The 20,708-nt window shown below is 47.5% G+C and overlaps 3 protein-coding genes across 3 annotated transcripts in view; 1 reads left to right on the top strand and 2 right to left on the bottom strand.

Annotated features, from left to right (window-relative positions):
• The window catches only part of CCDC13 (coiled-coil domain containing 13), a gene marked incomplete at both ends in the record, with an annotated part of 28,234 nt that extends 22,523 nt beyond the window's left edge, over window positions 1-5,711 (bottom strand). Inside the window, 2 exons of the mRNA XM_079538720.1 lie at window positions 1,257-1,405; window positions 5,494-5,711. Coding sequence (XP_079394846.1) covers window positions 1,257-1,405; window positions 5,494-5,711 — 367 coding nt within the window. The remainder of the gene's footprint in view (window positions 1-1,256; window positions 1,406-5,493) is intronic.
• Window positions 5,712-8,256: 2,545 nt separating this feature from the next.
• On the bottom strand, window positions 8,257-10,585 carry HIGD1A (HIG1 hypoxia inducible domain family member 1A; the record flags this gene model as incomplete). The annotated part of the gene is made up of 3 exons (XM_079538302.1): window positions 8,257-8,306; window positions 8,976-9,110; window positions 10,483-10,585. 3 exons carry the CDS (start codon window positions 10,583-10,585, stop codon window positions 8,257-8,259), a joined length of 288 nt encoding a protein of 95 aa, XP_079394428.1.
• A 7,551-nt stretch (window positions 10,586-18,136) lies between these two features.
• On the top strand, window positions 18,137-19,709 carry ACKR2 (atypical chemokine receptor 2; the record flags this gene model as incomplete). The annotated part of the gene is made up of 2 exons (XM_079538161.1): window positions 18,137-18,143; window positions 18,589-19,709. 2 exons carry the CDS (start codon window positions 18,137-18,139, stop codon window positions 19,707-19,709), a joined length of 1,128 nt encoding a protein of 375 aa, XP_079394287.1.
• Window positions 19,710-20,708: the final 999 nt, after the last annotated feature.

Raw genomic sequence — 20,708 nt, 5'->3', positions numbered from 1 at the left:
AATAATGGCTGCTAAGGACAACAATACATATTAAACTAATCTAGAAACAGGCTCAGGCTCCCATGCAGTGTCTTCAAACACATGGAACACATTTAATTAAAGGTTCTTGTTTCCCTGAAAAGCATGGGAGTCTCTTGCTACAAAGTAAACAGGAAACACAGAGGTACGGAGCAAACTGCCACAGTCTGGTTGTTTGCCAGCCAAGAAACTGCAACAGCATTTCTGGCTCCTGTTTTGACCTAGCAACACCGTATCATCTACCCTAAATAAAAGCTGCAGTTAATTATTAAGAATAAGAATATAATATATGCATTACTTAGTCCTGCTTACTGCTGCTCTTCCCCTTCACTGCCAGCCGGGTCATCATCGCTGTCCTGCACAACAGTGGCACCCAGTGGAGGAGGTTCAAACTGCACAATTCCATCTTCAAAGGCCGTCCAAACAACTTCAGAGCTGGACTTTTTGTTGAGCCAGCATTCTGCATGTATCCCATTCAGGCATTTAAACAAAAGAAGCCTGAACAAGGAATTTAACACCAGGTAGCTGAGAAACCTGCAACGCTGCTCTTTGACATTAATAAAAAGGCTTCTAAACTTTCTGAGTCATCATTTTTTGTGCTGATAGTGGCAGGTTTGTAGATCTGTGAGGAACACAAATTACTGTGTATTCCAAAAGAGCACAGTAATTCTTTAAAGGGACATCTAGTTACTGATAACAATATTCTGTGCCTTTGGCCTGACATGTCTGCCAATATCAGACCACTTCTTGTCCTTCAAGGAGCTCTCTAAGAAGAGGAGCAGCAGCATTCCAATTTTGCAGCTCATGAAACTGAAGAGTAAGAAGTAAGATGCAAGTGAGATGCATACATGTCAATCCATGTGTACATGCTATCATGTCAAATCACTGCAAGGAGCTTCCTGCTGCCAGTGAGACTCCCAGGTGGGAGAGATACTGATGTTTAGATAACTGCAAATGCCAAAGTGTCAGCTTAGGCCTTGCAATTCTTTCTCAGTCATAAGAGCTGAATTTGGATCTTCTTAGCAGAATTGTATTACAGGAGTGGAAATGGAGGCAAGCACATTATGCCTGAAGTACTCCTTTTCAGCACAGAACAGGTGAAATAGATGTCACATAAATATTTTACTGCCAGGAGGTTTATTTATCTCACAATTATGTTGTTTTTCTCCTTTTACTGTCTTCAGCAGCAAGCAAACACTGGCACTAGTGTAGTGTGAACACAAAGCTACTGTGTTTACCTGACAAAGCCAATCGATCCTCCTGTATTTTTTTCTGCAGTTGCTTTATTTCAAAATCTTTCTCTGTCACCAGTTTGTACAGTCTGCAGTTCTCATCCCGGACCTCTCGAAGCTGATCGTGGAGTTGTTCATTCTCAACCTCAAGCAATCTGACAAAAAAAAAAAAAAAAGGAATGGCAGATGTCACTAGAATGTGTTTCAAACAGATGCTTCTAGAAATAAAGTAGTGAAACGACTGTATGCTAAACCAGGAATGAGTTGACTGAATTAAGCAGAACATCCTGAACGCCAGCTGGTCATCTGATATTTCACCTATTCAGTGAGCTGATGTCTTTTTCAGAAATTCTGCATTTCCTTGTGTTCCCAGGAGCAAAACATCACAGAGCAGTTATTTTTTCCAGGGCTCCTGAGGCTGCTGAAGAGTCTCATCTCATTCAGCCTTACCTACCTGGTTCTTCACAGGAAACAGGTGGGCTTGCCATTCAGCACCTGTGACATTCAGGCTTTACTTTCTGTGCTTACCAAAGCCAATAGAAGCCAACAGAGCACAAATTACAAAAGCTGCTACTGAGGTTCTTCAAAAATGAATGCTTCATAGCAATTCAAAAAAAGATCAATTTCCCATGTCCTCGTTTGATGTTCTTGGAACCTCACCAGGATGGATTACCATCAGTTTGTATTGTTCATGTTACTTTGTGGAATTCACTTAAGAAAAAAGAATATCAAAAAGCCCTCTGAATGAGAGGAAATAGCCTTGCTCCTCCAATTCTCTGTTACATTTAGTAACGTTTATGGGTTTCATTTCTCTCAGACATTCAGGGATTGAAGAACTTTAATCTCTTTGCTGTCCTTTCATGACAATTCCACCAAATGCAAAATCTGGAAGTTAGGCCTTGGGGGCTCAATTAGACCCTGAAAACACAGACACCTATCCAAGATGTCCCAGAGTCATCCGAGCCCACTCTCTGGTGAAGAGATGCAATTTGATTATCCACACACAGGTGCCATCTGAGCTGCCCATCCAGCCCCCAGCTGCTGCTGCTGAAAGGCACAGGTCTCCTGCTTTTCCCATGCAGATATCCCTGATACCCTGGGGCATCCCAGATAGCACAAGGCACCAAGCAGCCTGCACTGTGACCTTGGATATAGGCATTTTGTGACTTACTCCAGAATAGAGTCCCACGCCTTAAGCCTACAGGCAGATTGCTCCAGCCTGCAGCTGGTAAAGGAAGTTGGTAGCTTGGGTGATCACAGAGATTTGGATGAAGGCCAATATGTGGCTATAAGCACAACCAGAGCCAGATGTCAGCTATCTCAACAGCCACCTAACTCCTTTCTCTCAAAAGTTTAGCAAGTTTTTTGCTCAAACCAGTCTCATAAATGCATGCTCTATATGTGCATGTCAGAATAAATGACCCCTTAAAACACTGTTATAAACTCCAGAGGCAATTTATAAGATGATTCACAATCCATAATTAAGCAGCGCACTTCTGCTCCAAAGCTGAAAATCAAAGGGAGATCAAAGTCAGTTGTTTACAAAGCAGAAGAAAGCAAGAAGCAATCTGAGCAGAGAAAAGACAAAACGAAGTTATTCCCACACGTACTACACACAGAAGTTAGCAACAAAACCGTGCTGACTGAGCGAGGGATACATGGACAAAAACATTGTCAACTGTTACGAAATTAACATGTAAAGAAGGTTCTGAGCTCCCAGCACACCTGGTCAGAGATCTCTTCCTCAGAGCTGGCTTCAGAACCTTAACAAACAGCACTTCTGGTAAAATGGCTGGAAATCCCTACTGCACCAGAGCTGGAGTCTGATTTGAGAGACTTCTTCCCACCCCATCACAGAGTGACTCTATGCATTACAAAGGAGGTTCCCACCCAAGTGGTTCAGCAATGGAAAAACAGTCAAAAGAAACAAGCTGCAGAAAGCTCACTTGTTTTACCATAGTTCAAAGAAACAAAGCCAGGTACAGCTTGTGAGCATCTATAACAGATATTCAGGTATCTTTCCCAACCCTGTTACAGATTCTCCATTTGATGGGGAAAATCACTTAATCTTAAAGGCACCAAAACAGATAAAGTCACAGAAAAACAGACAGAAACGTCAGCTAGACACATGCCTGAATAAAAACTGGAAGGAAGAACGGAAGGAAGGAAAAATGAACTCCTGGGGCCCACAGGAAGAATGACAGCTGAGAGGATGAAGTGCTGCTGTAAACAACATGGACATACAGAAATCACTGCCACTGCAGACCATATGGAGGAGTCCTCCTACTTGGGAACGGCTTTCTAATGTGTTGTCATGGGAATACAGCAACACAGTATCCATACACAAGAATGAATTCTTTCCAGAAGCAAACCCTGCCTGGATTTGATAACTGCTCTTCTGCCAAATGTAGACATACACGGACAAAGGACAATCCAGAGAAATCTGTAGTCTGCTGCACTTGGGATGTCAAATGAGGGCTTTTAATGGTCAATGCTACTGAAAAAAAAGAAAAGAAAAGCTAGGTATCAGCTCTTGAATTGCTCAGACCTAAATTACTGAGGTGCAAATGTCAGAGAAGCATTGCCAGCATTGCTGGGACTCTCCTGTACTCTGCACCTCACTCCACCAGTATGTCACAGCAACTCCTCAGATTCCTTTTCCCCGATCAAATTCACAGCTGAAATGTGGGAATCAGTCTCCCTCTGCAAAAATAAATCAAATCTCCACAGTGTACTTTACATATTATCATAAAAAAAAAATGTTGAAGGGGACAGTTGTTAAGAGGACAGATCAGAAGTTTACACTGGGAAACCAGACTGCCTTGGAGAAGAACCTATGTGTGATGACTTCCATCTTTGCGTGGAAAGCAAGAAGGAGAGCTTCAGTTTCTTTCTGAAAGCTCAGCTCCCTGCTTCCACACAGGTTTCTCTCTCAGCATGAACACCATATTCCCAGAAGCACCTGAAAACTTCACTGGTTCATTCCCAGGTTCTGCTGCAGCATACATAATTGGGTGTGAAGCAATCTTCAGAAACAAGCTGCCCAGGGTAACACAGAAGGAAGAACAGCATTTAGGGCCCAATAAAGCTTGGTTAGTGGCCTGATAAGCCTTGCTAGAGGTGTCTTTCCCCACTATAGATTATGGGAGGTAAAATTGTCTCAAAGGTACATACCTGTGTGACTTTCCAGGAAGGAGCTGGCAGCTCCTTCTACCCACCAACGCTCCACAGCCCACCTCCCTATCATGGCAGCAATAAAACAGTTTGTGTGGCTAAGGCTATAATCTAGATCACTGAAATAAAAATACCCTTGCCCCAGAAACTGAATTCAGTTTCCAGCACAGTCCTGAAAACAGCTGTATCAGTAGAGCTGCAAGTGGTGAGCAGAAGCAGGAATTCTTTAAGCTGTCTTCACCACTTAAAAGGGGGAAAATCACAGAAGAGCCAACACTGTAGTAACGTCCTTGGGATCTGTCCAACTCCAAACCTGTTCCAGTTCATAAAAATACAAATAAATTAATCGTGTCAGGAGACACTGACTACATCCTAGGAGGAAGATGGATGATCTGAGCTGGGGTTTCAAATCTGGTCCAGTAAATTGAATTGTGCACTCAGCTCCAAATGCAAGATAAAGAAAGATTCGCAGTAGAATGTCTAGTATCCTGATAACCCAGATACTCCCTCAGTGGGTGAGATAAGACCCAAACCTCTGACCCACTATGATTTAAAATCCTACCTTGTATATCCCTGTCAAGTATCTCACCCATGAGGCAACCTTATCTACAAGACTCCTAGACATATACTTAATCTCCTGTGGCTGTCTTTTGACCTACTAAATCATGTCATATGTGAAGAATACGTGGAGGAACACTTCCCTGGGCTGCAGGCCTTTGGTTTATACCCACTAGCTGCGTGATGCTTTGCACATATTGGTTTCTGGAAATTAGTCATGTAGAGAACTTATTTACAAAGCTAGGCAGGAACTAACCAGCAGTTCAGTCACCCTGATGGTCAGGTAGTACCAAGCTGGTACCTTAACCCCTCTGTGCTGCAGCTCTCTACTTGTGAAATACTAAAAAAATAAAGAACATATCACAGTGCAAAACATATCAGACACAGTGAGGGTCTTCTCAGGATAATGGACACTGAAGACAAAGTGCTCTTCTACTGTGACTTTCATAAGATTATATGCTAAACACACTTTAGGTGATCTCCTGAAGGAGCAGTGCTGCTACACTTTTACCTTTTGCTGTCATCTTCAGTTACAGGTTGTTCTGTTTCAAACAAGTTTAGATCAGTCAGGATGTTGAAAGTCTCCTTTCCGTTGCCATTGTTAGCCTTCTGACTGTTCTGCTTTTCCTTCTTCCTCTCCATTAGATTCTGTAGTCTTCTCTGCTGTTGTACCTGAAGAGCTTTAAACTGGCTTTTAAAATGTTCGTTCCCACTTATGTCTGATTCCATTGCTTACTAAAAGCATCACAAGAAGAAAATGAAGAGCAAAAGAGAGCAGAGATCAATATCACATTCAAAACATCCTCTTCTAATAGCTGGTTTGTAGTTTTTCCACACCGACCTTTGCACAGTCTCCCTGCCACCACCTCTTCCTCTCAATCACTGTGCTCTTCAGCCTCACAACCTCACTTTAATGGCCTTTTACCACAGATGCCTTTCAAACTGAAAAAAAATTTTCAGGTCTATCTTCACTCTAACATTAAAATAAGTGTTTTTAAATGTTTTTTTTTTTTTTTTTAAACAGATCCACTTAAAACAAACGTCTTTAGAGAAGAGCAAGCCGAGGCTGAAACGAAGCCAGTGTAACAACCACGTTACAGAGACTGAAAGTCTCTTCACACAGAGGGTGGTGAAGCACTGGCACAGGTTGCCCAAGGAGGCTGTGGATGCCCCATCCTTGCAGGTATTCAAGGCCAGGCTGGATGTGGCTCTGGGCAGCCTGGGCTGCTGGTTGGCGACCTGCACACAGCAGGGGGTTGGAACTGGATGAACATTGTGGTCCTTTTCAATCCAAGCCATTCCATGATTCTATGGTCCCTGTTTATCCACACTCTTCCTTTGGCCACCAAGAGCAGGCTGACAACCTTCCCCCATCTTTCCAAGGGCTGAGTGGTAACATTAAAGCAGCAGTATCACTATCCATTCCAATGCCTACCCCCCTTTTCACTGTGATTAAGGCAATCTGTTTTCTAGAGTGTTCCAGCCCTCCCTCCTTCTGTTTAAGGCCAAGTGCACCTTTGGTCTGACAAAACCAGTGGCTAAAGCTCCCACATGCACGCCCTGCAGACAGCGATTAGCACGGGGCCTATCTCACTCTGAGGCAGCCAGCAGCCTGATGAAGGACAAAGTGCACCTGCGTGATTGTGGGGGACTTTATTCAGCACCAAGCCTCGCTGGGGACGAATAACAACCTGCGTGCACCGTTCCCCCTCGGGGCTCTGGGATGTGCCACAGCTCACCCTGCGCACCGTCACAGGCCGCGCTGCTCCCTCAGCCTCTCTTGCCGACCCACCCGCTCCGAGCCCCAGGAGCCTACCTACCTACCTACCCGGCCTCCCCCAGCCCCGAGGCCGGCGGCGGGGCCCTCAGAGCCCGCGTCGGCACGGCCGTACCCAGCCCCTCCGGCTCCCGACTCCGCCGCCGGCCCACGCCGTTCCCATAGCAACAAACAGCCGAAGGCGGAGCAAAGCGCGGGGCCGCGCATGCGCACCCAGCGGAGCGCCGCTCTCCTCAGCGCGGCCGCCATCTTAGCGCCCTTGGCCTCCCGGCGACCCGAGGCGGAGATTGGAGGCACCGTTTCTCCATCCTGGGGAAGAGGAGGGCGGTTTACGGCTAAACGAAGCGGAGCAATCTCCGCCTGCCCTGTATCACCTGGAGGTGTTTTCCAGCTGCCCCGTGGCTCAGCACACCGCTCCCCAGGAAATCCTCACACAAACGTTGGTTATCCACAGTGCTCTCAGCTGTTTATTCACATTGCATCGCACATTCCTCCCCACAGCAACGTATCACAGAGCGGGAGGGCACACCTTATTTGTGAGACATCATATTGGCACGATGGAATGTCGGCTAGACAGAGAAATATCTTTTTTTTTTTAAAAACCAACTCACTTCATCAACACATTTATTTTTGTGACTGCTGTTAGAAATACGAGGGGTTCCTGCATAAAATCACATTGGCAGTTTACAAAGGTTTTACACCTCACCCAAGGGGCTTTTCAGATGCAAGTGCTTCAAAATTTCTATGGGAAAATATAACTCTGTAAGTCAGAGCTAGATGACGCTTTAAAAGCATTAGAATGCCAAACCCAGACATACTTTAAATGTTACATTTAAATATTAGCCAGAAGAACACTAAATAAAGTTACAAAATACAGTATTCCAAGGGTCTGAAAGCCTATGGTAAAAATAAGGAGACTGTGTCTTCATTAATGATGAATAAATATAACATTTAAATAGCTGAAACACAGCAAATAACCTCATGCCTTAAATAAAAAAATAAAATAGATGTTTATAGATCTCTCTATTTTAGCAGTCAGTGCTACTGGAAGCTTCTACATTACAAAGCTGGAGGCTGGCAAATACACAGGACAGAAGATAACATGAAAATACAGTGCTATCTTACAGATACGGCCTCTACACCCTGGCTGAGGCTTAGCAAAGGTAGCTCAGACTTTGTCATTTTGGGCAATGGCAGCAAGAGAAGTCACCAATTGTAGGGCTGAGTAAAACAGCCAAGGGGAAGACTATGGGTGCTCTACTATATCCCCTAAACAGCAGGGCATGATAGGGCCAATCAAAGAGAACCAGACTGCCATACCCATTCGCCTGGTATGCAATCATTTAGGCTGCCAGCCTCAGAACAGCGTACCATATACAAAAATAAAGGGCAATTCTCTAAAATGATATATTTTTTCCCCCTCAAGAACCCCTTGATATGAGGTCTATAGATGCAGTACACAGGTCACCACCGGGACAGATTTAGGTCATCCTTCTATTACTCCTTGGGCTTTATCACGTACTCCTGAAACATGGAATACAGCACACCTATGTGACAGAAAAAACACACACACAAAAAAAAAGCTGGATTGAATACAAAGCATTCAAAATCTGAAGTCTGAAATTCTGAGCAACAGAAATAGCATTTCCCTTCCTCTTCTGTCATTTGTGGTTTGTTTGTTTGGTTTTTGTTTGTTTTAAATAGTCATGATGAACAAACACTACAGGACTTTCCGTGCACAGAAATTTTCCTTCTTGTACACAGATTCCCAGCCAGCTCTAGTCTGCTTTGCAAAGTCAAGCTTTGCTTTTGCACTTTCTGGGAACGCAGTTTAGGCAAGCCGTGTTTTGTGGGATGCTCATTCAAAACACACACAGCTAAAATACCTAAATAGGGCCTCGAAGTACAGATCCTTCAGTACATTCAGGGATAATTCTGGGCAATAATATTACTGTCTATGCAAGCTGTCTTTCCAGTGCATTAAGTTCAGAAACAGCAACATATTTACATGGGAAAACATTAACAGCAGGCAGTCCTTTATCTTTTCCTCTAATTTCAGTACCTCCAGAAGCTTCCCACCTGTAAAAGCAGTCAAAACTTCTACTCTCAAAGCTAGTGGAGTTTAATACTCAACACGTGTACTGCAACATCCACCAGCAGGAAAAGAGGTGCAGGAAGGTCTCCACAACCCATGGTGCTCCCTGCTCAGTACGTACCACACGTTATTGCTCCCACAACGAAGCCCTGCGCTGCCACACGCATGTGAATCAGGTGAAGCGACATCTTTGTGTTCCCCCGATGCTTCAGTTTGTACAGCCCATAGCCTACCACCACGGCAAAGCCAGCCATCCCTGCAAAGGAGGAAAACATCCACGTGAGTAAGGATCGCCTCCCACATCTTGGTGACTTTGATCTGCCTCAACAAATCCTGAGAGTAAGCATGTTTTTGTCTGATCTCTGCACACAGCGCAAGTCCCTGTCCTTCCCACTGCTTTCCACCTCATTTAAGTCACAAGTCAGCAGGGAAGACAATGACAATTTCCAGTGGTGTTAAGACACAACAGCAGAAACTCAGGGATCATTCTCAAGGCGTCAGAATTTCTTCAGTATTTCTCAGAGAGCACAAGAGCTGCCTGCTTTCTTGGAAGGAAGCTCACAGTCAAGAAAACGGCTCAGCATTGGCTGGGACACTCAGTGCTAATGGTTTGTGGAGGCATCCTAACCTGCCTGCCAAGGATGTTATTTTGGGTGTTGTCACATTTGGCCTTCTTTCACCTGGACACAGGTCATAAGTTCCTCTCCCACAATACAAGACAGATGTTCACCAAGGTATCTTCACAGGGACACTCCATTTTAGTCCCACAAACCACACAGCCCAGGCTATACCATTTCTTTCCGGTATACAGAAAGGCTCTCACAGAACACCACGCACAACAGTTTTCAATCCCCGCCACTTCAGTCCACGTTTAGGATGATTATTTACATAGTTCAAGGAAGGCTGCCAAGTTTTAAGGACTGTGTGTATTTTACTGCCAAAAGCCCAGACAGCTTGGCTACCTGAACAAGAATATTACCAGTTCCACCTGAGAAGCTAACAGCCTTTCTCTGTGCATGATTTACAGAATAGCTTCATAAAATACAAATTGAGAATTCTAGTGCCTGCAAGTCAATCTGACACAGTTTGAGGGTGAGTCGATCAGCCTAGGGGAACCCAACCCATGGAGTATGCAGTCTGCTCCAATGAGCCACAGAGCAAAGTCCTGTGACCACAGAAACCAGAAGCAGCAATCAGCTGTTGTGGAACAGCTCACCCCAACTGACCTGAACACCGTCCATTTAAGGCACCTTGAAATCAAACTCTGTGTCCTGTTAGAGGCCGTTCCCAGTCACAGAAAAGTTCCCAGGGGGCACACAAACCTTTCCTCAGAGCTCTTCCAGTAGCTCAGCAAAGGCTGAGAACTCAACCAGTCTCCTCAAACTGGGGAACCACTAAACCTAAAGACGAGAGGCCTCATCGATTTCTCTCTTTACACAGCAGCAAATACCTCCGCAGGTACGATCAGCACTGCTGTTACCACGTAACAACCCTGCGTGAGGAAGTCATTTCAAAGAGGAAGTCCTATCAAAGCAATTACCTATTCACTGTATGGGACTGTGTTTGCCATATTGATTTCCCATGCACAGAGAGCCTATGTAAGTAAGTAAGCCCAGACTTAAGCTCACCAATTGGTACAAATGGCGTCTCCTTAAATTTCCGTAGCAGCTTCGACGTCTGGCTGGTTTCAGTCTCATACTCAGGGTAAACAGGTTCATGTCCGGATGACATGGTGCCTGCAAAGACAAGGAGTCTCCCTTGAGATTTTATAAATAAGTTAAAGGGAACTTTCAGAAAAAGAAAATCCCTTGTGTATTCCACAGGAACGGAAGGTCAGCTTAGTTCAGTGCAAGCTACAAGAGCTGAAGCTGAGCTGAGGAGTTGCATGCAGATGATTTAAATCAAGCAAAGCCTTGGGAAGCTTGTGTACAATTCAGAAAAAGTTTGATGGCAGAAACTTGTTGCTCTATTAATCTTTCACCCCACGACAGATCCCAGCACTCCCACAGGCCCACGGGCAGCAAGAGGCTGCTGAAAGCTTTAATCTCTGCCCACATTTCCTTTCACTGCTCACCACGCTGCTTCGCTCCCTACCAGCAGATTCCTTAGTAGCTGCCCTCAGCTCATCCCTCCCTTTTGCTGCCTGCCAGGAAATGCAACAGAAGTGCTACGGGTGGAAAGAGCAGCAGAAGGTCAGTGCTGCCTTTAGTGGCTGCTCTGTCACAGCTGCAGCCCATCCTGCTGGACAGCAGAGCAGGAGCGTGCCCTTGGTGGACACAGCAGCATCACAAGCAGTTGCCATTGCAGCACAGGTGATTCCCCAGAGAGGAAAAAGAAACAAATAAAACCAAACATCACCGCATTTACAAGAGCTCTACACGCTGAGCCTACACCTAACTAGGGAGATCACCACCACAACTCCCCCGGTTGATCCCACACCACCACGCCGCGCTCCTCGTTCACCTCCCACTGTAAGCATCACTCAACAATCAGCGGCCACTCCTGCTACCACAGCCAGCTCAGGAAGGATTTCTACCTGCATCAATCCAGCGCTGCCCCAACACGCTCGATACCAAACTCGACCCAGCCTCCCCCGGAACCGCACTGCAGAGCTACGCTAAGGGCAGGCCGTGGACCTGCCGGAGCACACCACGGAACAGGCAGCACGCCCGGGCCAAGCAGCATTTCCTGCACACCCATTTCACCCCACAGCTCTTTAGAATAAACGCTCAAACCGCTCCCAGGGCCCTGCCGAGCTGCGCTCCGCCCTTCTTCCGCGGGACCAGGCACCTCATGCCCGGGGAACGCCAACCGAGCCGCCGGGAGCACCCAGCGGCCCGAGCCGCCCTGACCTTGCCCGACACCCGGGACACACCGAAGCCCGCAAGGCCGCCCACGAGAACGGCTTCGACACGGAGGAGGCGAACGAGAAAAAAGATAGGAAAGAGACAGGCCGGAAAACGACCCTCAGCCCCGCACCCGGCGCCCCGCTCCCACCGCACAGCGCGCACTGAAGCCACCTCTCCGCACTCGGCTCCCGACACCGGCCGGCGTCTGCGGCGCCAGGCCCCGCCCCCCCCGCGCTATTGGCCGGCAGCCTCGCCCTGCCTGAGAACTACAGCTCCCAGAGCCCCGCGCGCCCACCGCCAGCCAATCCCGAGCGCCGCTTGACGAGGCGGAGCTTTTGCTCCTTATGTGGAGTGAAGTCCTTATATGGACTAGGAGGTGAGGCAGGACGTGACGTCACTCGGGAGCCCCTCCCCTCCCCCCCATCAGCAGTGCCTGTAGGAGGGGCGGCGTGGTCTCATACGGACCCTTGCATCCCGAGTGCTCTTCTGTGCCGTCCCTTCTGCACTTTTCTGATTGCAGCTCAGCCCTTCTGCTCCATCTTCTTGCATTAAATTCACTTTGATAACAAAGGGACAGAGGGGATCCTGCTTCCTGTGCCCAGCACTGAATGGAGAAATGGGAGGGGGGGGGAACGACAGGGAGGATTTTGCTTTTTTAGGGCAAAATCAAACAGTGCATATGTTGCAGCATTGATACACAAAGAAGAGATGTCAGCCCGAGGGACGTGGTGGTCAGGGGTGTCTGGAGTGGCTACATCACAATGTGGGGCTGCACAGGTTCTGGGTGCTGGAAACCCTGAATCACAGAATGGCCAGGGTTGGAAGGGACCTCAAGGATCATGAATCTCCAACCCCCCTGCCACATGCAGGGCCACCAACCTCCCCATTTAACACTAAACCAGGCTGCCCAGAGCCCCATCCAACCTGGCCTTGAACACCTCCAGGGATGGACAGAGCATCCACAGCCTCTCTGGGCAGCACCTCACCACTCTCTCTGTAAAGAACTGAACAGCCAGTGAAACCCATATGGAACACATACATCCCCCTGTGAAAGGCAGGGACGTGGCCATGGGGTCAGGAGCAGCCATGTGTGACCTCAGAGAGGCCTGAGATGTAGGGCAGTGAAGCTGATGCCATCAGTGCTGTCATTACTCTGCCTGCCCCAGGAGTTCAGCAGGGCCATGAGGCAGTGCCTGTGTTCAGCTATGGATTGTCATTATTATTTTTTTCCCTTAGTATTTACTACATCACTAAGAACAAACAGTATTTGCAAAACCATAGGGATTTGGGGGATGAGCTCAGCACACTGTTGCATTCCCAAGAGTGGGTTTTTAAGCTGCTGTTTACAGGAAGCAAAACAGAACATAGTTTTTCAGCAGCTTGTTGGCTTTTTGCTTCAAAAATTATGTTGACGTAAACGCACATTCAAAGTCAAATGGAAGTTCTCTAGTGGAAGGCAGGACCCTGCTTTGCCTCCACCTGATTTTTGCCTTTTTACCTTATTTTTATTTTCTAAATTTGAGCTCAGTTTGCCGCCTCCTTACAGTGGGACAGGGATTTTAAAGCCTAAAGACAGCATAGAAATTGTTCCTGATTATGGAAGCAGTGCCTGGAGCTGAAACAAGACTCCCCCTGAATATCCTGAAGATGCCTAAAACCTTCTCCTGAACTCGGAGGCAACTTGCCAAAGAAAAACAGCATAGGAAAGTGCTTTGTGGAGACCCCCACCCCATTTCTGCAGGCTGGGGCCCCAGAAAGAGCAGACTCCTGCTTTTCCAGGCAGCAAAAAACAAGCAGTTCTGCTAACCCTTTTATTTTTGTTTTCATGCTACTGAACGTCCCTAAATGCGCTTTCCATTATTGATAATCTGGTTACATTAATTGCCAAAGCCATTAAGGTTCTGCAGAGTATAAAAGGAAAAAAAGGAATCTGCAATTACCAGCTCCCAAATGGAGTTAAAATCTGGTAATAAATGACAGCGAGGGCTGCTCTTGGCCGTGGCTGTTACAGACACATTTAATTCCCTACAACTCTGAGCTCTGAGCTCAAGGGTAGAAACTCAATTATAAAGCCAAACTCACTTCGTTTTCATTGCTGGGCTAACAAAGCTCCTGTCACCTGGAGCAGCCCCATCAAAGGTTCTTCTTTTTGCTCCCTGCTAATGTACATTGCCCAGATGTGCTCGAGGGCTTGCACAGGCCTGTGAGGCAGCTAATTGCTGTAATTGACCAGCTAAATGGCTGGTTTGGTTCCCTTTGGAAACCCGAGTCTTAGCCTGGCAGCAGAAACAAGCAGCTTTTGGTCCTGCATGGGCGCTGTAGGGAAATGCAAGTTTGATGCAAGGGCAGAGCGTGGAGGAGCTGAGGTGTGGGCTGGGAGATGCATAGGTTTTCCCTGAAGAGTGTTTTAAATCAGTAACACCCATATTTTTGGTGCAAAAGACATTTTGGAATAGTGGACAAGGAAGTAACCAACAAAATGTGTCTCAAAGTACCACAGCAATAGCAAGGAGAACACGGAGACCAGGCTGGAGGCAACTCCAGCACCAGAGCAGTGATATTGGACATCTCACTGCAGGATGGTTTCCTGACATTTTCCAGCTGTCAGCACTGGGTTTCCTGTTGGTTGGTGTCTTCTGTGAGATGCTGTTTCCATCCCGCTGTGCTTTGGGGTCGGTTTGAGCCCACGCAGTGGTGGCAGCACTGATCTCGCTGTCACCCACAGTGTGTCAAGAAGGACCCAAACTGTGGAGGTTCCTTGCTGTGAGGCTTTTATTTATTCATTTATTGGAGGTTTCTGCCCATTCTGTTGTCTTTGCTACTCTTCCATTGTTTTAAGAACACGGATGTGGAATAGAATCATAGAATTATAGAATCAGTTGAGTTGGAAGGGACCCTTAAAGGCTATCAGTCCAACTTCCCTGCAGTGAACAGGGACACCCACAGCTCCCTCACAGCCCTATCCCCTGACCTTGAGTTTCTTCAGGGACTCCAGGACATCCAGCTCATACCTCAGTTCTTGAGATTTCACTCCCCAAAAGCTGTGTTGATTTTTTTCCACACAATCCCCATCTCTGGAGGTATTTAAGAACATGTAGACATGGAAATATGGGATGTGGTTTAGTGACAGGACTGAGTAGGTCTTGGACTACAGTGGATGTTCCCAGTAATTAAAGCTTTTACAAAAAAATCTAGAAGGAGCGTGCTGCCACATCTGTGGTTGTGAGGTAGCAAACCCAAGGCCAACGGGGAAAAAGAAATGAGAGGCATGGAGGAGAGAGGTGAAGAAGGAAGGGTTGTGGATGGATGGGGACGAATGCATTGCAGAACAAAGAGAAGACAGGCAGAAGAGGCTGGTTACCTCTAAGCAAGCAGCAGGGCTAAGTAATCACAGAATCACAGAATCACAGAATTGTAGGGGTTGGAAGGGACCTCCAGAGATCATCGAGTCCAACTCCATGCCAAAGCAGGTTCCCTACAGCAGGTCACACAGGTAGGCATCCAGGCAGGTCTTGAACATCTCCAGAGCAGGAGACTCCACCACCTCCCTGGGCAGCCTGTTCCAGTGCTCCGTCACCTCACTGTACAGAAGTTCTTGCGCATGTTTGTGCGGAACTTCCTATGCTCCAGTTTCTGGCCATTTCCCCTTGTCCTGTCTCCACTCACCACTGAAAACAGTCTGGCCTCGCCATTCTGCCCCCCACACCTTAGATATTTATAGACCTGGATCAGGTCCCCTCTCAGTCTTCTTTTCTCAAGGCTGAACAGACCCAGTTCACTCAGCCTTTCCTCATAGCAGAGATGCTCCAGGCCCTTCACCATCTTTGTGGCCCTCCGCTGGACTCTTTCCAAGAGAACCCTGTCTTTTTTTGTACTGGGGAGCCCAGAACTGGACGCAGTGCTCCAGATGAGGCCTCACCAGGGCAGAGCAGAGGGGGAGGATCACCTCCCTCGACCTGCTGGCCACGCTCTTTGCAATGCACCCCAGGATGCCATTGGCCCTCTTGGCCACAAGGGCACACTGCTGGCTCATGGCCAACCTGTCGTCCACCAGGACACCCAGGTCCCTCTCCGCAGAGCTCCCCTCCAGCAGCTCATCCCCCAACCTGTACTGGTGCATGCAATTATTCCTCCCCAGATGCAAGACTCTACACTTGCTTCTGTTAAATCTCATCTGTTTTTTTTCTGTCCAGCTCTCCAGCCTGTCCAGGTCTTGCTGAATGGCAGCACGGCCTTCAGGCGTGTCAGCCAATCCTCCCAACTTCGTATCATCACAAACTTGCTGAGGGTGGCGATTATCCCCTCATCAAGGTCATTGATGAAGATGTTGAACAAGACTGGACCCAGCACCGACCCCTGAGGAACACCGCTGCTTACAGGCCTCCAGCCAGACTCTGCACCGCCAACGACGACCCTCTGTGCTCTGCCAGTCAGCCAGTTCTCAACCCACCCCACTGTCCACTCATCTATCCCACACTTCCTCAGCTTTGTTATAAGGATGTCGTGGGGGACAGTATCAAAAGCCTTGCTGAAATCAAGGTAGACTACATCCACTGCTCTCCCCCCATCCACCCAGCCAGAGACAACATCATAGAAGGCTACCAGGTTGGTCAAGCATGACCTGCCCCTGGTGAACCCGTGCTGACTACTCCTGATAACCTCCCAAATAAGCCCAGTCTGTCTCGCCTCCTTACAAATCCTAATTCAGCTTTTTTCAGGGGTGGTGTCAGCTCTGCAGTGACTCCAGGAAAAGCAAAATGAAGGCAGGGCAGTCACGCTGAGCTCACGTTTCCTCTTGCACCACTATGAGAGGTTCGTTCCTAGAAGCCTGAGTCAAACTTCTGTCACAATGGGAACTGCCCGCCGTGGAGCAGCGGCTCTTGTAAGCGTGTTTTCTCTTTTGTGCTTGTAGATAATGGAAGAACCTGGAGAGCTTCCTTTGGGCTGGGGTTAATTTCCTGGGAGGATTAATCGCTTCTTTACTCTGCAACATGGGATGTAGTGTGAATGTCTGTGCCAGTGCTGTAAGGAGGAGGGACGACACAGCCAGGGGAGAAGCAGCATCTCGGAGAGCTGGAAAAGCCCCAGAAGTGGGGGTGTGGGGTGGCTGCCCCAGTGTGGGTTCAGGGAGTGCTGGAGCTGTTTTGGAGTCTGACTGGATGTCAGAGTGGATGGAAAATTGTTGTCTTCCTCCCATGGACGTGTAGTCCAGAATGCATTCAGCTGCAGATGATTTTTCTCCAAAACATGAAGCAGAAAAAAAGCTCATTCCCAGAAAGTTTTATTCGGTGCTGTTGTGCTGTGCATCCATCTGGCTGCCCTCTGGTGGTCGCTAAAGGAAGGTGAGACAGCAGGAAAACATCACAGCTCTGCTCGCACTGAACTTTCTCTCCTTTTCAGCTAGCCTGGGATGGACCCTTCAGCAGTGTCAGATGCGGGATCACAACAGGTATGTCTGTAGCTTCAGCTCGTGCAGCTCTGCACTGCAGGGATCCTCAGCACTCTGCTCCAACCCTTCTCTGAGATGCAGGGGCTCCTGCTTCAGGCCCTTCCACGAGGAAGGCCTGGTTCTGGTCCTAGCTGCCTTTGGGGATCTTGGTCATGGGTAGGGTTGGAGTTAGCACAGCTCGTCCTGGGAACAGCAGCTTCATTTTCTCTTTACTTGGTGATTCAGTTGCGGAGAGCAAGACAGGAGAGGCTGAAGGCAGGGAACTGCACTACACACATGCTTTGGAATTGCTGGAAAAATGGGTCCCAGAGAAAATGAGGGCAGGCTTGGTCATGATGTGTGCCCCAGGGGTGGTGGGGACATCTACAGCCAGTCTGACCTCTGTGACAGCCTTGGTTTGCTGTTAGAGCCTGGAGTCTTGATTATTAAAACCCACTCTGACCTTCATGGTACCAACTGGAGATGTCTCGGGCAGATTTCATCTCCCACCGTAGGAGATTTCATCTCTTCAGTAACAGATATTGCCCCGTTTGGGTGACTTTTGGAAGATGACTTCCTCGTGATGCTCTCGTGGTTGGAGTTCATTCAGAATCAGACTATGAAATAGGAAGTTCTCTCAGTTAGTGACCATTTCCTGAAGTCTGGTCTGTAGCTGTTGGAACCAGTGTGCAGTCCTCGGGCACAGGAGGAGCAACTCTAATGCATAGCCTTGGGCAGGGGCTTCAACCCACCTCTTGTCTTATGCTTTCATTCCTGGAACTGACACAAAGAGGAGACCTGTTGTACCGCGAGAAGTTACTTTTTGCTATTTTGTTTCTGAGAGCAGCCCTAAAGCTAAAGGTGCTGGTGGCAGGTTCTGCTATGCTGAAAAGCAGGATGTCAGTTTGGATATTAAGTAAAATTTCTTCTCAGAAAGAGTGGTAATGCACCAGCACAGGCTGCCCAGAGAGGTGATGGAATCCCAGTCCCTGGGAAGGGGTAGATATGGTCAGTAGGGTGAGGGTGAGGGTAGGTTGGGGCTGAGCTGGGTGATCTTAGCAGTCATTCCCAACCGGAATGATTCTGTGATTCTATGCTGCTTTCTCAGTAGGAGTCCTGGTGAACACAGAGCAGTACACAGCTGGGTGTGGTGCTAGACTTCACGTCATTTAGGGTAGAAACTTCCTCAAAAGTGCAGTGGTGTCAGAGGGAAGTGGTGAATCAGCTCAGAGGAGACCATGCTTTTCGTGCATGGGAGCAAGGAAACCTAACGTATGATTTTAAATGTTTGTGTCTATGGCTGTCTTCATGCTGTAGGCAAAGACCAAAGAGTGCAGGACATGCGGCATAGATTTAACCTTTAAGCTGAAGAAAACATTCCACTTTTGCTTTTCCTGCAATTGGAGTGACGTTTTGAAATGCCCTGCTGATCCCCTTCTCTCGTCTTTTGCTCCTAGACAGCCACTTGCCCTGTGCAGCTTCAAAGCTGGCAACAACAACAGCTACAGCCTTGCTGGGTGGCCAAGATTACACTGCCAATTCAAGTGACTACCCCTATGAGTACCTGAATGAGGAAGACTACGTGCTTTATGGCCTTTGCACCAAAGAAGAAGTGGTGTCCTTTGGCAAAGCATTCTTGCCAGCTTTTTACAGCATGGTTTTCTTGGTTGGGTTCATTGGGAATGCTCTTCTGTTTACTGTCCTCATGTATGTCAGTAAGCAAAAGAAGACAGCAGAGGTGTATCTGCTGAACCTGGTGGTTTCGGATTTTCTCTTGCTGCTAACCCTTCCTTTCTGGGCTCTGTTCATTTCTCAGTGGGTGACCTGGGATCTGTTGTGCCCAGTCTTAAATGCCATGTACATCATGAATTTTTACAGCGGTATCTTTTTTGTAAGCTGCATGAGTCTGGACACGTATCTGCAGGTAGTTCATGCCTGCTCTCCTCACAGCTCTGCGACACGGAAGAAGTCCTTCCTCATCTTGTTGGTGTTGTGGGTCCTCTCCATACTCCTCTCCATTCCCGATGCCCTCTTCAGCAGCACGAAGGAAATGCACAACAAAACCATCATGTGCACGCATGATTACGGCCAGAAACACTTCTTTTGGAAAGTTGTCTTTCAGGTCACTCAAAACATCCTGGGTTTCCTTTTGCCTTTCTTCTTCATGGTGTTCTGCTATTCCCGCAGTGTGTGTGTCCTCACCACGTCTCGGGTGCCTGGCTCGAGGAGAGCACTGCTCTTCGTCTTTACTCTGGTGGCTGTCTTCTTTATCCTGTGGTTCCCTTACAACATTGTCCTCGTCCTTCACTCCCTGCAATACGTTGGTTTGATCCAGAGCTGTGAGAGGAGTAGGCAACTGGACTATGCCATGCAGATCACAGAGAGCTTGTCCTTTGTCCACTGCTGCCTCAACCCTGTGCTCTACGCTTTTATGAAGAAACGATTCAGGTTGTACCTACAGAAGATCCCTCAGGCTTTCTGTAGGAAGGGCACCTTTGACATCCAGCTCTCAGAAACAAGCTACTCTTGCAGCAGATACGCCGCTCATATAGAAATGTTGAGCGTCACCAACACATGATAAATTCTTTCTGGCTTTTGCCACGGGGCACTGTGCTCAGCCAGGCTCACCCCTTAGCCTACCAGGAGAGGCAACAGGAAGAACAGGCAGTTTTAAGTGGGTCTGAACCACACTGAAGTGTACTGAGCAGGACACTGTGTCCACCCAAGGGATGGATCCTTGGTCTGAGATCAGTTTGATCGTCACAGCACCAGAATTCAGACCAGTAACTATCAGCAAGAGAGAGAGAGAAAAAAAAAACCACAAAATGAAAAAGCTCAACGGAGACCATCATTAACAGACATCAGTTTAACCTCTCTACAGAGTGGCAGCATGGCCTTAAACAGAAGAGCATGGATAGCTATTAGCCAATTCTTATGACTGATGTGGTTTTACAGTTCAAGGTTACTAGTTTGTTGATCTTTATTTAAAAGGTGCTGTTCACCCCAAATGTTTTTGAACTTTAGCTGGGCTTTTTCCAGCCTAGAAATCAATTCAGCATGTAAATTGGCTAGAACTGTGCAAATAAAGTTTATACCTTCAGAGCACATACTCATCACCTTCTTGATGTCATTGCTAGACAGTGTTACTGATAGAACTGAGAAGGGTTTTCAGTTGAACGAAAAACATGCATTTGTTTTCACTGCCATTATTGTCATCATCACTGCTATGTGTTTCCAAAATGGTAAAGCTAGGAGCTTCACTTAAAAAAACACCAAAGCAAATATGAAGGTGATGCTACGCTGTGATCTTCGCTACATGGGTCAGGTCTGCAGCAGGGGTGTGGAAGGGAAGAACAGCTGGGAAACAAATCTGAGATAGATAGAGATCTTCATCTCCTGATCTACCCAGGGAGAGCCCTTGGGACTGTGAAGAGCTTTTGATGAGATGCTTAGGGGAAGAGGTGAAGGTAGAGAAAACAAGGGGTGAACTGGGGAGGAACGAGGGTGGGAAAATAGGGAGCGGGTGGAAGCAGCTTGCCCTGGCATGGTCATCTCCTTACTAAATCCTTTTCCCTAA

Source organism: Tetrao urogallus (assembly GCF_951394365.1).
Source record: "Tetrao urogallus genome assembly, chromosome: 7".
Lineage (NCBI taxonomy): Eukaryota > Metazoa > Chordata > Aves > Galliformes > Phasianidae > Tetrao > Tetrao urogallus.
The sequence above is the reverse complement of the archived record's forward strand: the minus strand, read 5'-3'. Positions and strand labels throughout refer to the sequence as shown.